This window comes from Seriola aureovittata, chromosome 8, assembly GCF_021018895.1.
Source record: "Seriola aureovittata isolate HTS-2021-v1 ecotype China chromosome 8, ASM2101889v1, whole genome shotgun sequence".
NCBI classification, from domain to species: domain Eukaryota; kingdom Metazoa; phylum Chordata; class Actinopteri; order Carangiformes; family Carangidae; genus Seriola; species Seriola aureovittata.
The window spans coordinates 113,681-141,430 of record NC_079371.1 but is presented as its reverse complement, the minus strand read 5'-3'; the positions used below and the strand labels follow the sequence as shown (position 1 = coordinate 141,430).

The following is a 27,750-nucleotide window of genomic DNA, read 5'->3' as shown; positions in this document are numbered from 1 at the left end:
TCAAACTGTGCTGCTGATGAACTCTACATCCAGAGGCTGGCTCTGGTCCTGGTCCTGGCTCTGGTTCTGGCTCTGGTTCTGGCTCTGGCTCTGGCTCTGGCCCTGGTCCTGGTCTTTGTCCTGGCTCTGGCTCTGGCTCTGGTTCTGGCTCTGGTTCTGGTTCTGGCTCTGGCTCTGCTCCTGGTCTTTGTCCTGGCTCTGGCTCTGGCTCTGGTTCTGGCTCTGGTTCTGGCTCTGGCTCTGGCTCTGGCTCTGGCCCTGGTCCTGGCTCTGGTTCTGGCTCTGGTTCTGGCTCTGGTTCTGGTTCTGGCTCTGGCTCTGCTCCTGGTCTTTGTCCTGGCTCTGGCCGTGGTCCTGGGTCTGGTTCTGGTTCTGGTTCTGGTTCTGGTTCTGGTTCTGGTTCTGGCTCTGGCCCTGGTCCTGGTCTTTGTCCTGCTCTGGCTCTGGTTCTGGTTCTGGTTCTGGCTCTGCTCCTGGTCCTGGTCTTTGTCCTGGCTCTGGCTCTGGCTCTGGCCCTGGTCCTGGCTCTGGTCCTGGTCCTGGTCCTGGTCCTGGTCCTGGTCCTGGTTCTGGTCCTGGCTCTGGTCCTGGTCCTGGTCTTTGTCCTGGCTCTGGCTCTGGCTCTGGCTCTGGTTCTGGTTCTGGTTCTGGCTCTGCTCCTGGTCCTGGTCTTTGTCCTGGCTCTGGCTCTGGCCCTGGTCCTGGTCCTGGCTCTGGTCCTGGTCCTGGTCCTGGTCCTGGTTCTGGTTCTGGTCCTGGCTCTGGTCCTGGTCCTGGCTCTGGTCCTGGTCCTGGTCCTGGTCCTGGTTCTGGTTCTGGTCCTGGCTCTGGTCCTGGTCCTGGCTCTGGTCCTGGTCCTGGTCCTGGTCCTGGTTCTGGTTCTGGTCCTGGCTCTGGTCCTGGTCCTGGCTCTGGTCCTGGTCCTGGTCCTGGTCCTGGACAGACTCCTTTAAAAGCTTCATCACCATCTTCCTCCTTCATCACTCACACTTGAGTAACATGTGTAACCACTGGTTATGAGACAGATGTTAGATACAGATGTTAGATACACTGATTTCTAAACTCTGGGCTCTGTGAGGATGATGATGAGGAAGCCAAAACTGATGTGAGTACAGGCTCAATAACAAGGCCTTCAAAATAAAATGAATTAACTCAGAATGTCCCAGACCTCTGTTTGATTCACTCTTCAAAATAAAAAACAAAATAATTACACTTCAGTATCAGTTCTTCTTCTTCTTCTTCCTCTTTTCAGGAAACTCAAGAACTTATTAGAAATGAATGAACCTGTAAATAAAGTGTTACTGAATAAAGTTGTACAGTTACAGTACAGAACAAAGAGATAAAATCAGCTGATCTGAAGTTTGTGCAGGTCTGTAATGAACCTGAGGAGCAGGAACTGGTCTCTGCAGGTCTCATCTTGATTAAAGGAACCCTGAGCTTCATAGTTCAGGAGATGTTCACAATCCAGACCAGAAGGTGGCGCTAACCAGGTCGGACCAGGTGATGTCACAGACTGAGGAGGACTTTTTCCTGGTGGTCTGCGGTTCTGTGTTGGCCCCTCTGAGTCTGACAGAGACCGGCTCTGCAGAGTGGAGGACTGTGAGCAGGTCCATGGTCAGAAATAAATATCTGAAACAGAAAACTAAAGACTGGTCTCTAGTCTGACTCCTTCTTCCTGCGGTGATAAGGAAAACTTGATGTGTGACTGCATCCTCCTTCAGCCTGAAGAATGCAGCTGGATCCGGATCCTCTCTGGACTCTATTGTCTCAGGCGTTTCCTGTTTCCTGTCTGCAGGACTCTGATTGTTGTTGGAGGAAACTCCACCGTAGTCCAGGTCCTGAGGCTCTGAGAGGACACAGTGTTCCTCTCTGCACACTCAGTCCACTGCAGGAGAACCAGTACAGTCCAGGTCCTGCTGGGCCTTCACCTGCTCCGTCTGTGGAGCTCAGAGTCACTAGGTGCATTCCGATCACCTAGTAGTTCCCTGTGAAGTGGACTGCACAAGGTATCCAGCCATGTTAAACAAGATTCCTAACCATAGGGAGCAAAAGGGAACTGTGAACTGAGCAGGGAAGAACTGAACAAAGGTTTATCAGTTTGCCAGAAGTTGACGAGAAGATGACCCGTCGGTCTTTGCACCTTGCAGGTGCGCCAAAAAACAACAATGGACAACATCTAACCCTAGCCCCAATCACATTTATTCACAAGTTACATAGAATAAGTTTTGTAATAGTATCAGTTTTTGTTTCAATATATATTCAATATTTTATTTCAGTAGTGTAAAATGTCCACAGTGGCAGCAACACGTATCCGAGGTGTTTCCGTTACCAGGGTGACGCACAGAGGACGGAGGATGTCTGCGTTGATGACGTTGCAGGGTGTTCACTTCACTGATATTCCCTGAGCAGGGAGCACTGTTTATGTACACTGTGGATACACACACCACTGTTCACACCTACAGTTCACTTTGTTGTCATGACAACAGAAACAACCAGACATGTAGTGAACTCAGTGTGAACAGGATCCTGTAACATTGATTACTGATTTGACTTTGGTAAATTATTTGATTTAATTTTTGTTAATATTTGAATATAATTATTTATTTTGATAAAGGAGGGAGGAAGGATGGAAGGTATAAGTCCTAAATGATTGTTTCCGCTCATGATATATCATCACATTGTATCATTTTTTTTCCACTATTGTTTATTATTCATAAATCACTGGTCTGGTTTTACCGATTTATTTACTTTATTTTGGGAAGTACACTGACCGGAAACAGTGCGTGCTCTTTGGGATCGACACATTTATTTTGAAATCGGTAGCCGGAAGCTGCAGCAGCGGCTGTTCAGTGTAACTTCACGTTGAGGTCACAGCGGAGTTTCTCCTCCCAGAGACCCCAGTCTGCCTGAGACCAGCCCCGGACTTTACTGGTGTATTTCCCGGGACAGAGATCTACAGAGACCAGAACAGAGACCAGAACAGAGACCAGAAACCAGACCGGATCAGAGGTGAGACACTTTAAATCTGTATGTGGCTGAGACCGGGAGCAGATCTGATGTGAGAGTCCGGGCTGTGTCGGTGAGTCCTGCAGGAAGCAGCTCGTCCCGCTGATAGTCCTGAGTCCTCCAACAGTTCTGCTTTCCCGGTTCTCAGTCTCTGGTTTGAGTCCGTTTTCTGTGAGAACGGAGGGACTGACGCAGAGCGGAAGTTTGGGCGCAAAGTGGATGAGACATGATTCATTCAGAGACAGAGAGGGACTCAGACTGGATCTGAACAGGGACCTGGAGTCTGAGTGGGACAGGTTGGGGTGGTGAGCTCCCAGCAGGGTGGAGCTGGAGGGTCTCTGCAGGTCAGTGACGTCATCTATCTAAAATACTTGATAAAGTAAAATCCTGTTAAATGAGGGAGCACCACCCACCAGACTGAGAGCCCGTGAACTGAGGGACGTCTTTTCAAAACAACAAAACTTTTTAAAATTTTATAAAAACTTCATAAATACTTTAATATTATTTATATTATTTACTTTAACAATAACTATTAATAGTACGGACCGCATTCACACCTGCAGTAAGACAGAGAGAGAGTAAGACAGTGAGACAATCTGCAGTGAGACAGTAAGACAGTGACGGCCTGCAGTGAGACAGTGTGCAGTGAGACAGTAACACAGTGACGGTCTGCAGTGAGACAGTGATACCATCTGCAGTGAGACACTGAGAAAGTGACGGCCTGCAGTGAGACAGTCTGTAGTGAGACAGTAACACAGTGACGGTCTGCAGTGAGACAGTGTGCAGTGAGACAGTAAGACAGTGACGACCTGCAGTGAGACAGTGTGCAGTGAGAACGTAAGACAGTGACGACCTGCAGTGACAGTGAAACAATCTGCAGTGAGACAGTGTGCAGTAAGACAGTGAGACAATCTGCAGTGAGACAATCTGCAGTGAGACAATCTGCAGTGAGACAGTGCTCAATGAGGCGGTGGCTTGGTGTGATACGTTCAGGAGCGCGGGAAACGGGGCGTTCACATGGAACACAAACATCCTGTAAAGAGGAAACTGAACTTCCTGTTTCAGCTGAAGCTTCAGAGTAAACCAGACCTCAGTCTCTGCTGCAGACACCTGATTAATGCTCACTGTGATGTCACTGTGATGTCAATGCTGTGTGAAGGTGAGAAAATAGGCGGGGTTTGAACTTATGTCTTGAAGAAGCCGAGGTCTATGAATGTCCACGGTTGTCTTCAGTCTCTACCTGTGCAGGTGTTGGTCTGTGAGCAGGTCTGGGTTCAGTGCTTTGCTCAGAGGCACTGAGGCAGATGATGAGTGATGATGTCACAGCTGATGATTATGATCAGTTGAGGCGTCGTGCTTCATGTGGAAGTTCGATTGCAGAGTAACGACATCAGGTCAGCTGATTACAACACAGGACAGGATAGGGTGTGTGTGTGTGTGTGTGTGTGTGTGTGTGTGTGTGTGTGTCAGTGTGCGTCTGTGTGTGTGTCTGTGTGTCTGTGTGTCTGTGTGTGTGTCTGTGTGTCTGTGTGTGTGTCTGTGTGTGTGTCTGTGTGTGTGTGTGTGTGTGTCTGTGTGTGTGTGTGTCTGTGTGTCTGTGTGTGTGTGTGTGTGTGTGTGTCCGTGTGTGTGTCTGTGTCTGTGTGTCTGTGTCTGTGTGTCTGTGTGTGTGTGTCTGTGTGTGTGTCTGTGTGTCTGTGTATGTGTGTGTGTGTGTGTGTGTCTGTGTGTCTGTGTGTGTGTGTGTGTGTCTGTGTGTGTGTGTGTCTGTGTGTCTGTGTCTGTGTGTGTGTCTGTGTGTCTGTGTGCGTCTGTGTGTGTGTGTCTGTGTCTGTGTGTGTGTCTGTGTCTGTGTGTGTGTCTGTGTGTGTGTCTGTGTCTGTGTGTCTGTGTCTGTGTCTGTGTGTGTGTGTGTGTGTGTGTGTGTGTGTCTGTGTGTCTGTGTGCGTCTGTGTGTCTGTGTCTGTGTCTGTGTCTGTGTGTGTGCGTGTGTGTGTGTGTGTGTGTCTGTGTGTGTCTGTGTGTGTGCGTGTGTGTGTGTGTGTGTGTCTGTGTGTGTGTGTGTGTTACCACTTGTTCTCCTGAACAGTAACAGGAAGTCGGAGCAACAGGTCTTCCTCTTCAGAAACTCCCAGAGACAAACTGCTGTGATATAACGACCTGATATCTGATTGATCCAGGACCTGTTAGAGGACTGATTGATCCAGGACCTGTTAGAGGACTGATTGATCCAGGACCTGTTAGAGGACTGATTGATCCAGGACCTGTTAGAGGACTGATTGATCCAGGACCTGTTAGAGGACTGATTGATCCAGGACCTGTTAGAGGACTGATTGATCCAGGACCTGTTAAAGGACTGATCCAGCACCTGTTAGAGGACTGATTGATCCAGGACCTGTTAAAGGACTGATTGATCCAGGACCTGTTAGAGGACTGATCCAGGACCTGTTAGAGGACTGATTGATCCAGGACCTGTTAAAGGACTGATCCAGGACCTGTTAGAGGACTGATCCAGGACCTGTTAGAGGACTGATTGATCCAGGACCTGTTCTAGGACTGATCCAGGACCTGTTAGAGGACTGATCCATGATCTGTTAGAGGACTGATTGATCCAGGACCTGTTAGAGGACTGATTGATCCAGGACCTGTTAGAGGACTGATCCAGGACCTGTTAGAGGACTGATCCAGGACCTGTTAGAAGACTGATCCAGGACCTGTTAGAGGACTGATCGATCCAGGACCTGTTAGAGGACTGATCCAGGATCTGACTAATGTAACTGATTATTTCTGTCATTGATTGATTGAGTTCTTGATTGATAATGATTATTAATCTGTTTGTGTTGAGTAAGATAAAAGTAAAGAGAGCAGCTGATTCCTGGTGATGCAGGCTGCTGATTGGTCGGTGGTACAGTACCTCATGGGTGATCATGTGACTGGCTGAGATTCCTACAGCCCATGAACACACCACAGAAAAGATTCCCCTTCCTGTCCAGAGTCCCCCCCCCCCACACACACACACCTTCATGTCCAGTGTTTCCAGTGTGTGCTCAGTTACCCAGAGTTCCCAGTGTTCCCAGTGAGTCTGTGTGTGGTTCCAGTCACAGCTCTGAACAATCCACCTTCTGTTTGTCACAATAGAGCCTCACTGTTATTACACTGCTAGCTCGCCCACCCCTCTCTCTCTTTTATTTGCCCTTCGGTTATTCTCCCTCCTCGCTCTCTCTCTCTCTCTCTGTCTCTCTATCCTCAGTGGAGGTGAAGAATGAAGGTCAGTCTCTCCCTCTCTTCCTTCCTCTGCCCACTTTCTCTCTGTCTCCCTCTCTATCTCGCTCTAACAGAGGTCTTTGTTTGTGGGGGTGTTGTTGTTTGATTGACATGTCTCTCAGCCTATCACTCGCTCTGCTTGGAGAAACCAGCAAGACTGAGTCCAAACCTCTTGAACATGTACTGAGTCCATGAGAGACAGATGTTGTCATCTTTGTGTCCAACCACCTCATGTTTCATTCACATGGAATAAAACATCCAGGTCCAGGAAGTCCTGTGGAGGAGGACTGATGCTCTGAGGCTGTGACTCAGTAGTCACACCAGCTCTCAGACCAGCTGCAGGACTACAGAGGAGGACGGGGGAGGACCAAGGATGGGAGTGTCTGTTTGTGTCCTTTCCCTCAGTCTTTATCTGCAGTTTCACCCACTTCCTGTCTCTCTGAAAACCTGGACTTGGTTTCTTCCTCCTCTGTGGCCTCTGGTTCTTTGTCCTCGCAGATCATACTTCTCTCTGCTGAGTCCTGCTTCCTCTCTGTCCTCCTCCTCCACAGAGACTGGACCTGCTCAGAGCTCTGTGTCATTGGTCCAGGTCTTGTGTCTCTGTGAGGATCAGAGACCCCAAACCACCAGGACTCTGATGGCGAGGATAATAAAGTTTTCATTTCCTGTGACATCGTCTGAGGTTCAGGTGGGACAGCAGGTCCTGATCAGGACATTAAATTCAGAATCCAGGTGGAGGAAAGTGTCTCTGTGAGGCTGATCTTAGATCAGAACAGAGACTGGTCTGACTGGTCTGACTGGTTCCATGTGCAGCAGACTCTGGAGGAGGAAGCTGCAGTGACTCACTTCCTCCTCAGCCGTTGTCTTCATACTGAACACACTGCTGCTGTGTGTGTGTGTGTGTGTGTGTGTGTGTGTGTGTGTGTGTTATTTTTATTTTTATTTTTACTCTCAGTCATGTTTCTGTCTTTTCTATGACTGACTGAGTGATGACATCATCAAGGGGTGGTCAGAACCTTTAGTGACTGTGACAAATCTAGAGACTCACCTGACGTGCAGACCTGCACCAGCACCAGAACCAGGACCAGAAACAGGACCAGGACCAGGACCAGGACCAGAACCAGGACCAGGACCCGGAACAGGACCAGGACCCGGAACAGGACCACAAAAATTATCTTTTGTTTCATTAGGACCGAGATCTGGTCCCCACAAAACACATTCCAACCTTTTTCAGGAAATCTGGAAACATACACACACACACACACACACAGTTATTTCTTTGAAAGCCCTCCACCCTGCAGCTTGGGGCAACAAGCCTCAGCTGCAAACACTCCCTGTATCCTGTGTGTGTGTGTGTGTGTGTGTGTGTGTGTGTGTGTGTGTGTGTGTGTGTGTGTGTGTATCTGGTGGTCTTTGTTCTCTGTGTGTTAGGATCTCTGGAACCCTTGGACCAGTTTTTTTCAGATCATTAGAACATGTCATCACCTGTCACAACATTTAAAACATGTTACAAATAACAAACATCAGTGTGTGTGTGTGTGTGTGTGTGTGTGTGTGTGTGTGTGTGCGTGTTAGCCAGCAGCAGTGTTTCCCAACCCCCCCCATCTATACAGAGGTCAGAGGTCATCCTGCTGCAGACACTCAGAAACAGTCCTGCAGCTGTGTTGCCTGCTGACATCATCATGTTTTGTTCATTCTGTCGTTGTAGATGGCAGTGGGGGGGTTCGTGACCTTCAGGGGTCAAAGGTCACAGTGATACCATCTCATTGCAGTAAAAACAGGCTCTGCTCTGCTGCTGGGGGGATGGGGGTGGCATCAGTGTATTTCTTACCCCTGATGAGTGTTCAACAGTGAGTGTGAGAATAAAAGCTCTATATCTACATAGTCTATATCTATCCATCTATCTATCAATCTATATAGACATATCTATATCTTTACTTTGGAAATACAGTTTGTGAACTGTTAAACTTCTGTATTCAAACTTTAAAAGTTTAAAAATGGTTACAGGCTGCATCAGGTCCAGTTCCTGATGATGAGGAACCATCAGTGATGATGATGATGATGATCACACTCTGTGTCTCTGTCTCCTGCAGATGGACTGTCCTCTGTCCCAGCTGTAGGTCAGTGATGGACCTGCTGGTTCCTGGACGTGGTGGAGACCTCAGACCCAGACTCCATGTTGGTCGTCATGGCCTCGCTGGATGGAAGCACGCCGGTTGAGACGCTTCTGTCAGCGATCCATCTGGAGAGGTCAGGACCGTCATCTTCCTCCTCATGATGAAGATGAAGCAGATTTAGCATAAACACATTAAACCGCCTGTAGCTACAGAGCCAGAACCTCATCTCAGAGCCAGAACCTTGATCAAAGCCAGAACCTCGTCTCAGAGTCAGAACCTCATCTCAGAATCAGAACCTTGTCTCAGAGCAGATACTTGATCAGAACCAGAACCTTGTCTCAGAGTCAGAACCTCATCTCAGAATTAGAACCTCGTCTCAGAGCAGAAACTTGATCAGAATCAGAACCTCGTCTCAGAGTCAGAACCTCATCTCAGAATCAGAACCTTGTCTCAGAGCAGATACTTGATCAGAACCAGAACCTCGTCTCAGAGTCAGAACCTCATCTCAGAATTAGAACCTCGTCTCAGAGCAGAAACTTGATCAGAATCAGAACCTCGTCTCAGAGTCAGAACCTCATCTCAGAATTAGAACCTTATCTCAGAATCAGAACCTCATCTCAGAGCCAGAACCTTGATCAGAACCTCGTCTCAGAGTCAAAACCTCGTCTCAGAGCAGAACCTTGATCAGACTCAGTTGTGAATAAAGGTTGGTGAAAACAAACATGTTTATGTTTGGGTCAGGGTTGGGACAGGTAGGTTAGGTAGGGACGGATGGACGGCTCCATCCGGTGTGATGCTTTTTAAATTTTGTGAAAGTTTCCTCAGTTTGGGAACTGATGAATCAACATCATGATGTCATCATGTTTACAGTGTATAAGTATTGGGTTCACACTGAGGTGGTACCATCATCTTCCAACCTGCTGGACTGAAGTTGACTGATGCTGTTTCTCTGCAGGTACCTGAACACCTTCTGTCGAGCTGGTCTCCTGTCGGCAAGAGAATTCACACACCTGGATCATGACGCCCTCGTCAGTCTGGGTATAACTGCCACTGGACACAGGAAGAGAATCCTGCGATTGGTCGGTCACCTTCAGAGGACAGAAGCTCACAGAGCCAATCAGAAAGCAGAGACGGATCTCCCACGTGAGCGCTGTCAGTCTGTGACGGACGGTTCTTCATTGGAGCTTGGTTGCAGCGCTGTGTTCCCCCGTCGATCCACACGACCGGTCAACTTTGAGATGTTCAGGAACAGTTCGGCTCCAAACCTCGCCGCCATGCTGACAGACTCAGAATCCAGCAGCACCAGAGTCGTGGTGAAGCCGGTTCCCAAACCCAGAACCGTTTTCAACCGCCGCAGGACCACACCTGTCCACTTCTGTCCAACACCAGACCCTGCACCACCCCCACCCAGGAGGCTCTCCCAGGAGTCCATATGTTTTACTGTGTTAGAGGGCTTGACCTCAGGGGACGAGCCCACACCTGATGCCAGACTGACCTCTGACCTCAATGACAAGTTGACCACACCCAGCCAAAGACTGAGCCAGGTTCAGAGGGCGAGGACCAGCCGCAGCCTATCTCTGTCAGACACTGTGGGGCTTTTACCTCCAGTCCCCCCAAGGCTGAAACGCGGGGTCCCCCCCTCAGTATTCCAGGGGTCCCCGTCCTCTTTGTCATCCTCTTCTTCACCTGTACAAACAGAGCAGAACCTGACTTTGTCCTCACTGACTTCCTGTTCTGGAAGTCTGGACAGCGGCAGGCTTTCTGGATCCTCACCTTCCAGTTCACCCAGAGGAGGTGGACTGGAGATGGTCTCTAATGAGATCTACTGGGGCACTTCACCTGGATCTGCCCCAGGTGGAGGGAGGAGTTACTGCAGCCAGCCGTCAGCTCCTCTGACCCCTCCCAGACAAACCCCCGGGAGAAACAGGTACAGCACCCTGGCAAACAAAGTTTATTGACTTTCTTTTTAAATGTCCCAGATGTTGAAACACATCCAGTCTAGATAACCTTGACACACCAGAGTAGCATTTTCACTGTCCTCTCTCACTTCCACAAAAATACTCCGACATAAATACTGACCAACCAACTGACCAACCAACTGACCAACCAACTGACCGACCGACCGACCGACCGACCGACCAACCAACCAACTGACCAACCAACCTACCAACCAACTGACCAACGGACCGACCAACCAACTGACCAACCGACCAACCAACTGACCGACCGACTGACTAACTAACTGACCGACCGACCGACCGACCAACCAACTGACCAACCAACCTACCAACCAACTGACCAACCAACCGACCAACCAACTGACCAACCAACTGACCGACCGACCGACCAACCAACCAAATGACCAACCAACCTACCAACCAACTGACCAACCGACCAACCTACCAACTGACCAACCAACTGAACAACTGAACCTCTATCTCTCTAAACCAAATAGTGATGGCTTGGTGATGTGTTTGTGTTTTCAGTGGCAGCACTTTAAGTAACAACTCTTCAGGATCAGCCCGAGGTGAGTTCAGACACCATAAACCGTTACTGAAGACTTTACATTGTGGTCTCACCGTCAGGGTTCAGGGTCAGATCACAGTCCACAGAGAACGAGCTAACTCAGTGTCCTCTGTTCACCTGCTGACAGCTTCCACAGATGACCCTGAGGAGGAGATCAGTCCTTACTGTGAGACTGTTTTCCAAACCAGGAGACATCCACACACCTGTGAGGTGAGGAACCGCAGCTCGTCTTCTCCCTAATTGTCTCCTTCACTGTCTCCTACTTACTCATCAGATTGATGATGTCCCCTTAATGGTCACAGATCCTCTACAGCTGGTCAAGTCTTAAACCCTGTGGTCGTTAGTTTGAAATGAGGGAAGAATCATGGCATTAACCTTATAACATCTCATTGCAGATCCAGAGTGAAAGAAGCAGACTGGAGGGAAGAGAGACGAGGAGGGAAGAAGAGAAACATGCAGAGAATCGTGGGTAAGATGCCAGACAACAATATAACTTATCCTGACACACCAGATAGTTTGTTAAACAGAACTGTAAACAGTTTGGAAATACTGGGCAGGGGATTGGACAGGAGAGGCCCAAAAGACATAAATAAAACTGTATCATCTGCATATTGTAGCACTGTGAATTTCCTCAGGGTTCTATACTCGGCCCACTTTTATTATATCGTTATATAAATAAGATTTGTAAAACTTTTCATTATCATATTATTATATTTCATATCCACAGGTACTAAAAATATTATGAACATCTTCCTTATTCAAATAAAGACAAATGTAAAAGTGGGCTGATAGAGAACCTTGAGGGGCTATATGCAGATGATACAGTTTTATTTATATGTGGCTCTCCTCTCTTAGATGCATTAAGATTCATCTACTAACTAACTAACTTTGACTTTATCATATTATAGTCTCAGCTCATTAAATTTAAGATCATTAAACGCAGACAAAACTCAATTAATGTTGTTGGAGACACTTTTCATCATATCATATAATTTAAGGCTCAGAGGAACCGACAGACGAGTTTCTGTAAGAAAAGGCAGAAAAGTGGGTTAAAATGACAGAATGTGTATTTATGAAAAAAATATATCCATCAAAATATAAAAATGTACTGAGACACTGTCATGAGTGGAACATGACATTGATTTTTGATATTTTACTTTGCGGACAGATAATATTATATATATTAAATAATATGTATGATATTATTCTTGTGTTGGAAAAATACAGTTGAGGTAGGGGAATCATGATGGGGAATCATTTCTTTCTACTTTTCAAAAGTGTTCACATATTTCACAATAAAAGAATTTACAGGATGAAATGTGCCTGAGCCTGGGACATGGATCTCATTGGTTCTCAGGCTGTAATGTCATATTTCAATAAAGTTTTATTTGTATCTTCAGGGGTCACAAGTTCTCCTGGACCAAGCGTTTGTCTCAGGCTCTTCACTCCGGAGACTCTCAGGGTTACAGCACCGTTGGAGAACCTCCGCCCCCCCTCCGCTGCCTCTCTCTGCCCCCCCACACCTTCCACTCAGAGACCGATGAGGACCTGACCATCTCCCCCTATGCCAGCTACACCTCCTTGACTGAGAGAGCCCCGCCCATCATCAGTGGCTGGCTGGACAAGCTGTCTCCACAGGGGTGCGTTTGATTTAAAGACTTAGTTAGAGAGAAAAAAAACGCAGAGGTACATTTGATTTAAACAGCTGGTTGTGGGTTAGCTGGTACGAGGAGATACCAGATGTCCTTGGACAGGTTTCAGAGGTTCTTAAGAGACCGTACGGGGTCTTGAGGACGTTCCAGAGGTTCCTTAAGAGTTTAAATCGTTTCCCCAGTAGGTTCCAAGGGTCTTTAATGAGATTTAAAGAGGATGCAGAGGTTCTAAAGAAGCTGTGGAACTGAGGAGGTTCCAGATGTTATGAAGGAGGTATCTGAGATTTGTAAAAGGTTCTTGAGGAGGTTCCAGTCTAATCTGATGATGTCAGGTCTCCTGGGTCGAAACGCCGATAAACACAGAGAAAGGAGATGGTGGAGCTCCACCCACGTTCTCACCTGACCAATCACATTGGTTGAATGTTTCTGAAAGTTAAAGACATCAGTGACACAGATTGTGTGTGTGTGTGTGTGTTTGTCAGGGATCAGACCTCAGTGCTGGTTGTCCTGCTGCGTCTCTTCCTCTCTGCTCCTCCCTGTGTTTCCTGCCTCCTCAGGAGCTGCCTCTGCCTTGTCACCTCCTCCTCCTTCTCTTCTTCATCCTCTGACTCTTCATCCTCCACTGGGTGTGTTTCTCTCTTCCTCTTCCTCAATCTCTGCCTAAAAACTAAAAAGTTCTTCTTTGGTAAGATTGTTGTGTCTAACTCAAACAACACTGATGAACCAGCTCTGTGAAACATGATATTATAAATATTATAAATATGAATATTGTAAAGGATATTATCATTAATCCCATCAGAGTCATGGTTTATTGTAAGTGGTAAATGACTGAATGTCTCTCATGTGTGTTTTTATTTTTCAGGAACTATGTTTTCCAGAAACGTTATGTGAAGTTTGATGGAAAAAACCTAATGTACTTCGGCAGTGAGAAGGTACAACATATGACTGAACTGTTGCCATGTGAACCTCAAACATCAACAGCCTGTAACCAAAACCAGACTCCACAACCATGACAACAGACCTCCAGACCCCCCCCCCCCCCACACACACACACACACACACACACAGTGTTTCCTGACAGAGTCTCAGTAGTTGTAACAGCTCTGTCTCACTGTTTCAGGACGTCTACCCTAAAGGAGTAATCCCATTGGCTGCCATCCAGATGGCCCGCCCAGCCAAAGACAATAAATTTGAAATAGTGACGAGTCAGAGGATCTTTGTGTTCAGGACTGATAATGAAGGTGAGCTCACACACACACACACACACACACACACACAGACACACACACACACTGGATTGTATCAGTGTGACTGATGTAAGCAGATCTGTTCTTCTGAGCTGCGTCAGTCAGGCTGGTCTCTGGTCTGTCACATGACCAGTCTGATGATGATATTGATGATGATGATGATGATGATGATGATGAAGATGAAGATGCTCTGCCTCTCTATGTGTCAGTGCTGAGGCGGCGCTGGGTGTCCACACTGCAGGACCACGTCAGGGATCAGCTGGTGTTTGGTCGGAGGCGGTTCGGTCCTGGTTCTCACTGTCAGAGACACGGAGCCCTGGAACTGAAAGGAACCAAATCCCGAGTTTACGCTGCCATCAACACAGACCAGATCTGGATCTACAAGAGTGAACAGGTGAGTCCGGATTTAAAAACCTTAAAGATCCATGAAAACTTTTTTACGGGGTAAAACACTGGACATACAGCTGATTATTGATCCTGTGTGTGTGTGTGTGTGTGTGTGTGTGTGTAGGTCGTTGATATGTGTGTGTGTGCAGGTCGTTGGTGTGTGTGTGTGTGTGTGTGTGCAGGTCGTTGGTGTGTGTGTGAGTGTGTGTGTGTGTGTGTGTGTGTGTGTGTGTGCAGGTCGTTGATGTGTCTACTTGTGTCTCCAGTGTTTTCATAACGGGATCGGGATCACAGTGATTGAAGCTCGAGGAGCGACGATCAGAGACGGAAAACACAAGAGCTTCGACCTCATCACTCCCTACAAGACCTTCAGGTACCATCAGAGTCCAGAGTACAGGTCCTGAGTCCTGAGCTGGGTCAGGACTCAGGACCTGTACCGTGTTGAATGAACGTTCTCTAAAGAAGGATGAATCTCAGTGTTGTGTCTCCTTTAAACCTCCAAATGCCCCAAACAGTCTAAAAGAAAGTCTAAAGGCAGAGACACGTCAGGTCCAGGGTCTTTGGTCTCAGCCTGGCAGGTCTCTGCGAGTCTGAGCCATTTGGTCCAAAAACAAGGTCATGGACTGAGAGAAAGCTCCTTACAGTAAATCCCTGCAGCTCTGGACTCAGACTGAAACTCTGTCTCCTCCGTCTCAATCAGTGTAAAGACTGAACGTTAAAAACTGCATTTGTGTCTTTAAAATGCCGTTGCTGAGGCGACAATCCACTAGACCTCACTACAGACCTCTGTTTCGCCTCCTTAGCTTCACAGCGGAGTCTGACCGGGAGAAGCGGGACTGGATGGAGGCCCTGCAGGAGTCCATCGCAGAGACTCTGTCGGACTACGAGGTGGCCGAGAAGATCTGGTCCAACAGATCCAACAGGATGTGTGCCGACTGCAAGGCCCTGAACCCGGACTGGGCCTCCATCAACCTGTGTGTGGTCATCTGCAAGAACTGTGCAGGTAGGATGGTCTGAGGGTGTGGACGAGGTCCTGAATCCCAGAGGGACTTGTTTCAATATACTGATCAGTTCTCTTTGTTCCTTTAAATCATCACAGAAAAAATCCTGTACATCCTGTAACCTAGCAACGACATTTAAGTAAAACTGCTGTTCATGAACACACTGTGTGTGTGTGTGTGTGTGTGTGTGTGTGTGTGTGTGTGTGTGTGTGTGTGTGCGCGCGCAGGGCAGCACAGAGGTCTGGGGACAATGGTCTCTAAAGTTCAGAGTCTGAAGCTGGACACCAGCGTGTGGAGCAACGAGATCGTCCAGGTGAGGCCAGAACCACCTTTCCACCTGTAGGGGTGGTCTCTGGACACCTGTGCAGGCTGTTGTTGACTTTAGGTTCATGTGAAGGTAAATGTGTGAAAAGATGTGACAGGAGTGTGACGAATCAGGGACAGATGTGTAACTGATTAGACCCAGACAGGAAGTGAACGTGGGTTCCTGCCGTCCAGACTGAAACATAGTTTCAAACTAAAACGTGTCAGAGCTACATAGTCATCACTCAGTACATGTGCAGTCACATTGTACATGTGTAGTCACATGGTAAATGCAGTCACATGACTGCAGGTTCAGGTATCCAAGCTCCACTTGATGCAGTGTGGTCATCCAGAATTCATAGAACTGTAGTTACATCAGGAACCCTTGTAGGACTTTTACTTTGAAACAAGGGTGAGACTGGCTCCATGTTTTAAACACGTGAAGGAGGCGTGTTCAATATACATGTTAGTTCTGTCTGTTCTGTGATCACCAGCTCAAACCTGAGCCATGTTGTTGTTGTTGTTGTTGTTGTTGTTGACTTGTTTGTTTGTTTGTGTCGTCAGCTGTTCATCATGCTGGGGAACGACCGGGCCAACGAATTCTGGTCAGCCCGTCTGTCTGTGTCGGAGGAGCTGGATTGTGATGCCTCACCTGAGACGAGGAGAGACTTCATCACTCAGAAGTACAGAGATGGACGGTACCGCCTCCCCCACCCCTCCCTCAGCAGCCAGGAAGAGCTGCTCAAGGTCTGAGTCCTGGTCTCTACCTGAAACCACAAAAGGCTGCTTCACGTGTCAGAGGTCACATGTGACCTACATGGGTCAATATCATGTGGACGATCTAAGAATCACATCATGTCGATCACATGTTTATAATATGTGATATATATATATATATGTACATCTCTCTCTCTCTCTCTGTGTTGATGTCTCTCTCTCATTAACAGGTCTTGTGTTCAGCGGTCTCTGAACAGACTCTTCTGAAAACCGTCACTCAGATTTTCTCGGAGGCAGAGTCAGCTCGTCTTGCCAGTGATGCCAATGGCTGCCAACAACACCATCAGCTGCTGGATCACTGCCCCCCCTCAGGTCTGGACTCTGGTGTATTCCAGATGATCATGTTTCTGTTCACACAGCTGACTCCAGATCAGCTGATCAACTTATTCTGATCTGAAGATAAGAACAGCTGTACTGTACTGTTAGACAAGAACAGTAACAATGACTGTGTGTGTGTGTGTGTGTGTGTGTGTGTGTGTGTGTTCTTCATCAGATCCCAGTGTGTACGATGAGATCATGCAGCCTGTTCTTCACTCTGGTTTCATCTACAAGTCCGGCTCCGTCAACAGAGGAACACTGTCCAGGAGAACTCGAGATGGTGAGGGGTGTGTGTGTGTGTGTGTGTCACAGTTCAACATATATGGAGAGTTTCCAATAATACAATGTTATTGATAATAATTAATAATGGATGGATCTTTCATTTAACAGAGCTACTCTTTTCTGTTACATTTCTTATCTGTTATTTCATGTTTCCATGGAAACGAACATGAAGAAGTTCAGCCTGTTTATTGATGAGTACAGACACTTGTTTCTGGACTGAGATCTTTTAAAACCACGTCCCCCTTCTGATCCTGATCCAGACTTCCAGAAGTTCTGGTGTTCGGTGGATCAGTCTCTGCTCCTATACGAGTCGGACCGATCAGCTGATCCCTGTCTGCAGATCAGTGTTAGAGACATCGTCTGTCTGGGAGTCAGCCGGCCTGACTCCTCCAACAACAACAATGGATTCATCGACAGGTACACTCACTCATCGTTCATATGAATCCATGGAAACAGACGCTTTCAGTTGTAAAGGTGTGCATCTCTCTGTCCCGCCCCCTCAGGTTCCGTTACACCTTCGAGTTGTATCTAACGTCAGAGAAACTCTTTCAGTTCGGTTTGGAGACGGCTGACGCTCTGCACAGCTGGACCAAGGCCATCGGGAAGGTGAGACACCTCCCCATCTGATTGATCAGAATCCAGAGAAGGGTCAAGAAGCCAAGCTCTTTTTGGGGGGGTTGGTATTTTGTTAGAGCTCAGTATCTCTGTCTTTCCCTTGTAGTCACCATGATGATTGATTGATTGATCACCTGGTCTGTAGATAAAATAACAATAAATCTGATATTGATACTGTTGTTGATCATCAGGCTGCGACACCGCTCAGCTGTCACTGTCTGCTGACCAGGGAGTTTGAGCGGGTGGGGCTGCTGCGGTACCGCGCCATGTTGGACCCTCAGCAGTGGAAGGAGGCCTACTTCGTCCTACAGAAGTCCAACCTCTTCATTTGTCCCAGAAACGATGGAGCAGCAGAGGACATCATTAACCTGAACCGCCTGCAGGAGCTCAGTCAGTGTCCCATGCAGTCCTGCTCCTGGTCTACAAATAGTCTGTTTTAGAGCAGTTTAGATCAAAGTGTCTGTGTTTGTGTTGAAGGTCTCGCCTCTGAGAACGAGAACCACGAGAAGAAGGACATTCTGGTCTTAGTGGAGAAGGGAAGGTGAGAGGAAGATTCTGCTCATCCCAGTTTCTCTGCTCTTGGTTTCACTTCTGTCCCCCTTCATGTTCTGGTCTCCTGTCCTCGTCAGGACTCTGCACCTGCAGGGGGTCGGACGCACAGATTTCTCACTGTGGTACTCAGACATCCAGCGAGCCGCCGGCGGGAAAGGAAACACTCTGAGGGAACAACAGCTGAGTAGGAACGACATCCCCATCATCGTGGACAGCTGCATCGCCTTCATCACTCAGTATGGTGAGGGGGGGGGCAGAGACATGAGACATGAAACCACCTGTTACCTTAGAGATGACTGCTCTATGTGGCATTTACAGATCAGGATCTTCTCTCTCATCGTCCAGTGATTCTGTTTCTCAAAGCTAATAGTTCTGGTTCTCGTTCTCTGTAGGTCTGGGCCACGAGGGGATCTACAGGAAGAATGGGGCCAAGTCCAGGATCAAACTGCTGATGGAAGAGTTTCGCAAAGATGCTCGAAATGTCAAACTGCGGATCGGAGACCACTTCATCGAGGATGTGACGGACGTCCTGAAGAGGTTCTTCAGAGAGATCGACGACCCCATCTTCATGGCCGACCTCCACCCGCTGTGGCAGGAGGCTGCCAGTGAGTCCTGTTCAATCCAGATCATAGTCTGTGCTGCCAGGGTTCAGGTGTAGGTCTGATCTTGGACTTGTCTCGGTGTTAGATTTATTAGAGATCTCGAGGTCTGAAGGGAAAAGAAGGACTGAAAGTCAGGATGTGTCTGTCAGTGTGTAGCAGGTTGAATAATCAGATGTTGTGGTTGTGGTTGTTGTGTTTGTTGTTGTTGTTGTTTTATGTTTTTTGTTGTTGTTGTTTGTTTATGATTGTTGTTCTGTTGTGTGGTTGTTGTTGTAGTTGTGGTGTTGTTGTGATTGTGGTTGTTGTTGAGGTGTTGTGGTTGTTGTTGTTGTTATGGTGGTGGTGGTTGTTGTTGTTGTTGTGGTGGTGGTTGTTATTGTTATTGTGGTAGTTGTTTTTGTTGTTGATGAGGTTGTTGTTGTTTTTGTTCTGTTGTGTGGTTGTTGTAGTGGTTGTGGTTGTTATTGTTGTTGTTGAGGTTGAGGTTGTTGTTTTTGTTCTGTTGTTGTGGTGTTGTGGTGTTTTTGTGGTGTGGTCGTTGTTGTTGTGGTTGTTGCAATTGTTGTGGTTGTTGTTGTTTTATTTATGGCTGTTTTTTTGTTATTGTTGTGGTTGTTGTGGTGTTGTTGTAGTTGTTGTGGTGTTGTTGTTTCGGTGGTTGTTGTGGTTGTGGTGTTGTTGTCGTTGTCATTTTTGTGGTGTGGTTGTTGTTGTTGTGGTGGTATTATTGTTGTTGTGGTGTTGTTGTTGTGGTTGCTGTTGTTTCGGTGTTTGTTGTGGTTGTGGTGTTGTTGTTGTGGTGGTGGTGGTGGTTGTGGTTGTTGTTGTTGTTGTGGTGGTTGTGGTTGTTGTGGTGGTGGTGGTGGTTGTTGTTGTTGTTATTGTGGTGGTGTTGTTGTTGTGGTGGTGGTGGTTGTTGTTGTGGTGTGGTGGTTGTTGTTGTTGTTGTTGTTGTCGTGGTGGTATTATTGTTGTGGTGTTGTTGTTGTTGTGTTTGCTGTTGTTTCGGTGTTTGTTGTGGTTGTGGTTGTTGTTGTTGTGGTGGTTGTGGTTGTTGTTGTTGTGGTGGTGGTGGTTGTGGTTGTGGTTGTTGTTGTTGTTGTGGTTGTGGTGTTGTTGTTGTGGTGGTTGTGGTTGTTGTTGTGGTGGTTGTGGTTGTTGTGGTGGTGGTGGTGGTGGTGGTGGTGGTGGTGGTGGTGGTTGTGGTTGTTGTGGTGGTGGTGGGGGTGGTGGTTGTTGTTGTTGTGGTTGTGGTGGTTGTGGTGGTGTGTGGTGGTTGTGGTTGTTGTGGTTGTTGTTGTTGTTGTGGTGGTATTATTGTTGTTGTGGTGTTGTTGTTGTGGTTGCTGTTGTTTCAGTGTTTGTTTTGGTTGTGGTGTTGTTGTTGAGGTTGTGGTGTTGTTGTGGTTGTGGTGGTTGTGGTTGTGGTGGTTGTGGTGGTGGTGGTGGTGATTGTGGTTGTTGTTGTTGTGGTGGTGGTGTTGTTGTTGTGGTTGTGGTGGTGGTGGTTGTTGTTGTTGTGGTGGTGGTTGTGGTTGTTGTTGTGGTGGTGGTGGTTGTTGTTGTTGTTGTGGTGGTTGTGGTTGTGGTGGTGGTGGTGGTTGTTGTTGTTGTTGTTGTTGTTGTAGTGGTGGTGGTTGTTGTTGTGGTTGTTGTTGTGGTGGTATTATTGTTGTTGTTGTTTTTTGTGGTTGTTGTAGTGTTGTTGTGTAATGAAACTGAATTTCCTCAGAAATCCCTCAGAGGAGTCAGAGACTGGACCGGTACAAAGAAATCATCCGGAGTCTTCCTCGAGTCAACAGGATGACTCTGGCTGCTCTCATCAGTCACCTGTACAGGTGAGCTCACCTGACCTGAGACTAGTCCGACAGCAGCTGAAGCAGGTGTTTTAACAGCAGCTGTTTGTCCCCCTCAGGGTCCAGAAGTGTGCTGGTCTGAACCAGATGTGCACAAAGAACCTGTCGCTGCTGTTCGCTCCCAGTCTGTTTCAGACTGATGGGAAAGGAGAGCACGAGGTGAAGATTGTCGAGGATCTGATCGACAACTACCTTCAAGTGTTTGAGGTGAGTGTGACGTCAGATGACATCAGGTGACCTGATCAGGTGACGTCAGGTGACATCAGTTGACCTGATCAGGTGACATCAGATGACAGGTACTCACTCAATGTGTTTGTGTTTCAGATTGATGAGGAGCATCAGACTCAGATCGAGCTGGAGATCAGCCTCATCACCACCTGGAAGGACACGCAGGTGGTCTCACAGTGATGATGTCACATCATCGTTTAATAATAAATACTAAGACATTATCTCAGGTCATAATATGAATGAACTGATCAATGTTTGGCAATAACTTAATGAGTTGGTTAAACAGGTCAGTAAAAGGTTGTTCATATCTGAAACTTATTGATCACTTATTGATCAGTTATTGTGTGTTTGCAGCTGTCTCAGGCCGGTGATCTTATCATTGAGGTTTATCTGGAGATGAAGATTCCAGACTGCTGCATCACTTTAAAAGTAAGTGTAAATATTACCCATCAATAATCAATCAATCATTAATAATGATAACACTCGTCTTCATCACTGATGAAGAGTCTGATACTGTTATTACTGCCTCACTCTCAAATTAAGTCTGAATATTACTAATATTACTGTAATGATCACTCGTCTTCGTCACTGATCACTGTAATGAGTGATTAGCAATCAGTTATTAGTGATCAATAATCAGTGATTAGTAATCAGTTATTAGTAGCCAGTGATTAGTCATCAGTTATTAGTGATCAGTATTCAATGATTAGTAATCAGTAATCAGTGTGATTAGTAATCAGTTATTAGTGATCAGTGATTAGTGAGTAGTGATCAGTAATCAGTGATTAGTGATCAGTAATTAGTGATTAGTAATCAGTTATTAGTGATCGGTAATCAGTGATTAGTCATCAATTATTAGTTATCAGTGAGTAGTGATCAATTAGTAGTGATCAGTAATCACTTATTAGTAATCAGTAATCAATGATTATTAATTGGTAATTAATGAGTGGTAATCAGTAATTAATGATTAGTAATCAGTGATGGTGACAGAGTGTCAAAGGTAAACTGCAAACAGCCAATCATGACGCAGCAGGAAGTTTTTTGTCACATGAGACCTCACAGCTTGTACCCCACCTCTGTCCCAGTGCATGCTGGGATATGGAAAAGTTGTGGTGTTACAGTGTGTGACCTCTGACCCCTGCAGGTGTCTCCCACCATGTGTGCTGAGGAGCTGACCAATCAGGTTCTGTACATGAGGAACGTCCCGGCCGGAGAAAAAGACGTGTGGATGACGTTTGAGGCAATCGAGGACGGACAGCTGGGTGAGACAGCACCACAATACCTGGACACCTGTCTGTCTCTCTGTCAGGTGGACACCTGTCTGTCTCTCTGACACACCTGGACACCTGTCTGTCTCTCTGTCACGTGGACACCTGTCTGTCTCTCTGACACACCTGGACACCTGTCTGTCTCTCTGACACCTGGACACCTGTCCGTCTCTCTGACACCTGGACACCTGTCTGTCTCTCTCAGAGCGCCCATTACACCCCAAAGAGAAAGTCCTGGAGCAGGCCCTGCAGTGGTGTAAGATGGCCGACCCAAGCTCAGCTTACCTGGTGGTGAAGAGAGTTCCTAAAGGAGAGGGTATCAACATCCTCACCTGTAGGTCCAACACACACACACACACACACACACACACACACACACACACACACACACACACCGATCAGTTGTTTGATTGAATAAATGACGGAAAAGCCTCGGGTGATGTTTTGTCTGAGCAGGAACAGCACAAGTGTCACAACAACACCTGACACCTGGAGTTGACTGACCTGAATGTCTCTCTCTCTCTCTTTCTTTCTATCCCAGCCTATAAGAGTGAGATCATGAAGGTCGGTCTGTTGAGGTGTCGTGAAGAACCTCCAAAGCTTCTTCAGGGGAACAAGTTCCAGGAAAGAACATTTCAGATCAAAGAGCACAAACTGCTGCTGCTTAAAGACAAGAAGGTAACCAGTCCACAAGAACTGGGTTTCTATCAGAACCTCAGACCACAGATCAGGTTTCTGTCAGAACCATGTTCCATATCCTCCTGACTGGTCTGTGTTGTTGTTCAGAGCATCAAACCAGAGAAGGAGTGGTCTCTGGCGTCCATGAAGATCTACATTGGCATCCGCAGGAAACTGAAAGCTCCAACAAGGTAAGAGGAAGCTGTCACTCAAATCCTACATGTTATCATGTGATCCTGTCAAAGTCAGACCTGGTTTTTATATTTTGTTGAGTTGACTTTGTTTCTTTGTGTCAGTCACTCTGGAAATAAAAACTTTACATCAGAACATGCAGATGGAGAAAATAAGAGCAGGAGAGGAATCTAATTATTATTATATTAGTATTATTGTGTAGCTGACTGCAACAAGAATCAGCAACGCTGTTCTAACCCAGTGACCTCATGGCGCATTCTGTGATCACAGCACCATTCAACCACTCACTGACGGACTCTGTATGAACACAGTGGGGATGTTCCAGAGCTGTATAGACAGAGAGTTGAGGCAGAGTGAAGTCGCTCACTCTGATTTGTTAATGATGTTTCATGTTTTTATACTAAAACTTAATATCAGGGCACTCACGCATCCATTCATTCATTCATTCATTTTTTCATTCATCCCTTCATTCACCCATTAATTTATTCATTAATTCATCAGTACGCCGCATTAAAGAGTAGTCAGTGTTTTTTTTTCTCAAAGAATTTTTTGGGGGGGATTTTCAACACATAGACAGAAAACAGATTCATATAAAGTACAACAGAGCATCAGTGTAGCATGACATTACCAAAATATACAATTTGTACAGTGAAACATATATATGTCAACTTTACAGCACGCTTCAACTTTACAGGAACTTTACAGCTTTACAGCACGTTTCAACTTTACGGCAACTTTACAGCAACTTTACAGCAACTTTACAGCAACTTTACAGCAACTTTACAGCACATGTCAACTTTCAAGCACAGGTTAACTTTACAGCATCTTTACATCAACTTTACAGCACACGTCAACTTTAAAGCATCTTTACAGCAACTTTACAACACACGTCAACTTTACAACACACATCAACTTTACAGCAATTTTACAACTTCTCAACACATGTCAACTTTACAGCGACTTTACAGCACACATAAACTTCACAGCACACGTCACATTTACAGCAACTTTATAACAACTTTACAACAACTTTACAACATATGTCAAATTTACAGCAACTTTACAATTTTACAGCAAATGTCAACATTACAGCACATGTCAACGTTACAGCAACTTTACAACTTTACAACATAGGCTACAGCCCAGAACTCCTCATATAAAAGGTTCTTCTCCCCTGGACTGTTTCAGAGAGGAGCTTGAAGAAAAGAAAGAGAGGAAATAAATGAATAACAAAAGAAAATGAAAATGGATAACTTTCTATAAACTGTATTACTGACAAAAATCAACTGACTGGAACAAAAGAAATCAAATAAAAGTGGAAATACATCCTTAACTTGATTGAAGATTTTGAACTTGTTGTAGGAAAGGTTCGAGACCTTCAGGAACTTTTAATAGAGGATATTTTCAAGACTGAGACAGGAAATAATGTCACCAGTTATAACTGAGTTCACAGAGGTCAGCAGTGTTAGTACATGATAAGTCAGCTGATGAACTCTGAAACATACCTGTGATCAGCTGATTATTAACAACCTGTTCCCACCTGCAGGTGGGGGTTCACAGTGATGTCGGACAAACACCAGCTGTAAGTATCCAGCTGTCAACATCAGCTGATCGTCATTGACATTTTTATCAATCTCACCTGGAGCCAGGGAGAACAGAGAACAACTGATCACTTGTATAACATCAAGTCGTTCTGCTGTAATTAGGATATTGATGATGATTTAATCAATAAATAATCTGCAGCTCAAAGTTCTTCACACGAAAAAGACCAAATGTAAAAACATGAATAAATTAAAAGTGATGATAATAATAAGTTCATGTAAAGCTCTGATGAAGACTCACCTGTCCTGACTCACCTGTCCAGACTTACCTGTCCTGACTCACCTGTCAGAGCACCAAACAGCAGGATCTGGATCTGAAGGGAACTGTAGTTCTCTGTGAGGATGAGGTCTCAGGTGTTCCTCATGTTGTAAAGACCAGGCTGAATTCTCCATTCAGTTCACCTGTGTCTCTGTCTCAGGTACCTGTCCTGCAGCTGTGAGGCCGACCTGTGGGACTGGATCACCAGCTTCCTCAAAGCTCAGGTCAGTTTAACTCTGCTCTGACCGAGTTCACCTGCAGACTGAAGACCTGATCCAGGATCACATTCAGACAGACTCTCTGGTTCTGTGTGGTCTTGGTTCTTCGCTGACTCTCGTCATCTTTGGTTCTTTCCAGAACGATGACCCCGGTCCTCCGGTGTTGAGGCGTCACTCCTCGTCAGATATCTCCAAACAGAAGTTCGGCACGATGCCACTCGTCCCAATCAGAGGAGACGAGAGCAACAGCAGCATGCTGTCAGCCAATCAGACGCTGGTGAGACACTTAGTCCAAAACTGATGAAAATGTTCAGTAAATAAGTAAATATTCATCACTGTGTTCAACTTCTATCATTTCATCAATTTAAAACAACAGTTCCATGACTATACAGGTTATACACATAGTCCGACACGTTTTAATGGAATCAGTTTATGCCGTCCACACTGAACTCTTATGTTGTCATCTTTACAATAACTCATCAGACTTTTGTATTTTCTTGTCTCTGAAGAGGAAGTTACATGACAGACGAACTCTCTCCATGTACTTTGTGAGTATTTTGTTCTTGTTTTATTTGCTTGTTTGACTAGTTAGAACTTTGTGCTTTTATTTTGTAGAAGTTGAGATGAGGTGGTTTTGTGTAGGTCTGATGTGGTCTTCATTGTCTCTGTGTCTGCAGCCCATGAAGGTGCAGCCGGACTCCTTCGATGAGCGTTCAGAGTCTCCAGACCTCCCTGAGCCGCTCTATGAGGAGGTTGGAGACTTCGGCCTGCAGGTCCTGAAATCTCTGGAGACCAGCTTCCTGTCCAGCAGTGCTGCAGAGACCCAGGAGGTCCCAGACGACCCGCGGCTCAGACTAGTTTCCATGGAAACCGAACATCTGGATCCCACAATTGTCCCTGACCGGGTTCTGACCTTGGGAGGCTCTGTGGAGACTCTTGAGCACAGCAGCAGCAGTGGAGGTGGAGGAGGTGACGGAGAAACAGACTGGAGCTCTCCGGACTTGAATGCCCCCCATCAGCCAGCAGTGAGGAGGCAGCAGCTGCAGGGAGTCTGTACACTGTCACAGGAACTCCTGCTGCAGGAGCTGTCGTCTGCTTTCACCAAGAACACTGAGGAAGAGGAGGACGAGGAGGAGGAGGAAAGGCCGTATGATGTCTGAGAACTTACAAAAGTCTGGGTCCAGGAGGGTGGGGGTGGGGGAGTCTGGACCACAGCTAGACTCCAGTTTGTTTTAAGTCCTGCTCTTATTGTCACTGTCTGCAGTTCCTGCTGTCTGACTCAAGGGGGCAGGTCTCAGGGCAGAGGACACTGTGATTGGCTGAGAGGTCACCTGACTCACAGTTGTTGGTTCTGTTGGTGAGGGAGTGAACTGGATTAGACTGGACTCAGGTGGACTGATCTCTGCCGATCTCCTTAAGTGAACTGTTGTTGCTTTTTTTCATCATCAGTTCTGATCCTGATCCTGACCCTGACCCTGACCCTGATCCTGACCCTGACCCTTATCCTGATTCTGACCCTGATCCTGATCCTGATCCTGATTCTGACCCTGATCCTGATCCTGATCCTGACCCTGATCATATTTTTAAACTTTATATAAAGATACCAGTTAAAGTCATATCAGTCATAACGTACATATCTGTATAAACTCTGTAGCTGTTGATGACATAAGCTCAATGTTCCTGTGCAGAGAAACCGGTTCCTTTGGTTTTAATGGGAGGAGTTTGAATGAAAACATGAATGTGTTTGATGGTAACTGGACGGACACTGTCTCTGTGTTTAACACTGCAGCAGTTTAACTGTTGATTCACTGGATTTATTCATGTTTAATTTATTTTAAAACCATTAATGTTTTAAACTGTGACGTGTCCTCACCAAAACCACTGAGACAGGACCAGTCCTCCCATAATACAGTCTGACTGGTCCCAGTCTTCCTCTAACACTGGATCAGACATCTGTTGTACATTATCCTACAAGCTGTTTGTCTCCTGATTGTTCTGGAAGGTTTCATGAAGGATGAAATTAAAATTTATTTTGGTTCAGATCATCTGTTTATTGGTTTATTGATTTATATTTCTTTGTGAGGACATGTCTCCACCTTCTCCTGGTGCTGGTTCAGACTTTAGTCCTGGTTCTAGATTGAAGATTCTTCAATATAACTGAAAAAGGCTAAACCACATCACAACTGTTAACGAGTGAACCATTTACTACATTAGGCAAACTGCAAAGATATGATAATGGTTCAGATTCAGAGAGCATTTGCTAGTGCTACTGCAGAGTTAGCATTAGCATTAGCATTAGCTACCAACAGTACTTTACTAAAGAAGTTGAAAATTCTGGTCTGCCACTGTGCAGCTACAAACAAACTGTAGATGGTGGTAGTGGTGGTGGTGCCCCCCCCACCCGTTTATGGTATGTTCCCAAAAGCAGCTTTTACATGTTTTTTTTCTAATCACATACAAGTTATTTAGTTCTCTGTCTAAAACCAGAGAAGTTGAATGCATCACAGTAAAAAGTGCTTTATGTAAAGTACGTATGACTTTTTCTGCGTGGGTTCAATAAAAAAAATCACTTTTCAGTTCAGTTTATTCAGTGCTGAGTAACTCCTCTCACCAAACAAACAATAACAATCTCTGCTAATGTTCTGTTCAGCTCTTTTGCCATGCAATTGAGTCTTCTCCCCAATAAAATAGGATCTCTGACAAGAAAGTAAACCTAAGACCTGCGTCACTGTCAGACTCACCTCTGGTACCGGTCTGTGTAAACAGGATATAAAAGCCTGGGTGGAGTTTCCTGCTGTACT

The 27,750-nt window shown here is 46.3% G+C and overlaps 1 protein-coding gene across 2 annotated transcripts; it reads left to right on the top strand.

The window, feature by feature from the left end:
• Positions 1-2,867: 2,867 nt before the first annotated feature.
• On the top strand, positions 2,868-26,991 carry arap3 (ArfGAP with RhoGAP domain, ankyrin repeat and PH domain 3). 2 transcript variants are annotated; one of them, XM_056383253.1, is made up of 36 exons: positions 2,868-3,009; positions 8,364-8,520; positions 9,343-10,314; positions 10,874-10,914; positions 11,041-11,123; positions 11,309-11,382; positions 12,314-12,553; positions 13,048-13,191; positions 13,428-13,497; positions 13,686-13,806; positions 14,022-14,206; positions 14,466-14,572; positions 15,003-15,202; positions 15,428-15,513; positions 16,068-16,250; positions 16,451-16,592; positions 16,774-16,878; positions 17,141-17,297; positions 17,384-17,486; positions 17,687-17,885; positions 17,973-18,036; positions 18,125-18,288; positions 18,440-18,652; positions 20,382-20,487; positions 20,565-20,712; positions 20,830-20,898; positions 21,088-21,162; positions 21,878-21,995; positions 22,207-22,335; positions 22,543-22,679; positions 22,788-22,870; positions 24,418-24,453; positions 24,892-24,955; positions 25,089-25,226; positions 25,459-25,497; positions 25,627-26,991. In XM_056383253.1, the coding sequence occupies exons 2-36, from the start codon at positions 8,447-8,449 to the stop codon at positions 26,107-26,109; spliced, it is 5,352 nt and encodes a 1,783-aa protein (XP_056239228.1). In that variant the 5' UTR covers positions 2,868-3,009; positions 8,364-8,446; the 3' UTR covers positions 26,110-26,991. The 2 variants fall into 2 exon arrangements, with proteins under 2 accessions (XP_056239228.1, XP_056239229.1); XM_056383254.1 differs by lacking the exon at positions 13,048-13,191.
• Positions 26,992-27,750: the final 759 nt, after the last annotated feature.

Excerpts from the sequence above, each read along its gene's own strand:
- arap3 (XM_056383253.1), top strand. The coding sequence starts at position 8,447 with ATGTTGGTCGTCATGGCCTCGCTGGATGGAAGCACGCCGGTTGAGACG. Across the intron at positions 24,454-24,891 it reads ATGTCGGACAAACACCAGCT|GTACCTGTCCTGCAGCTGTG; the intron begins GTAAGTATCCAG and ends TCTCTGTCTCAG. Across the intron at positions 24,956-25,088 it reads CCAGCTTCCTCAAAGCTCAG|AACGATGACCCCGGTCCTCC; the intron begins GTCAGTTTAACT and ends GGTTCTTTCCAG.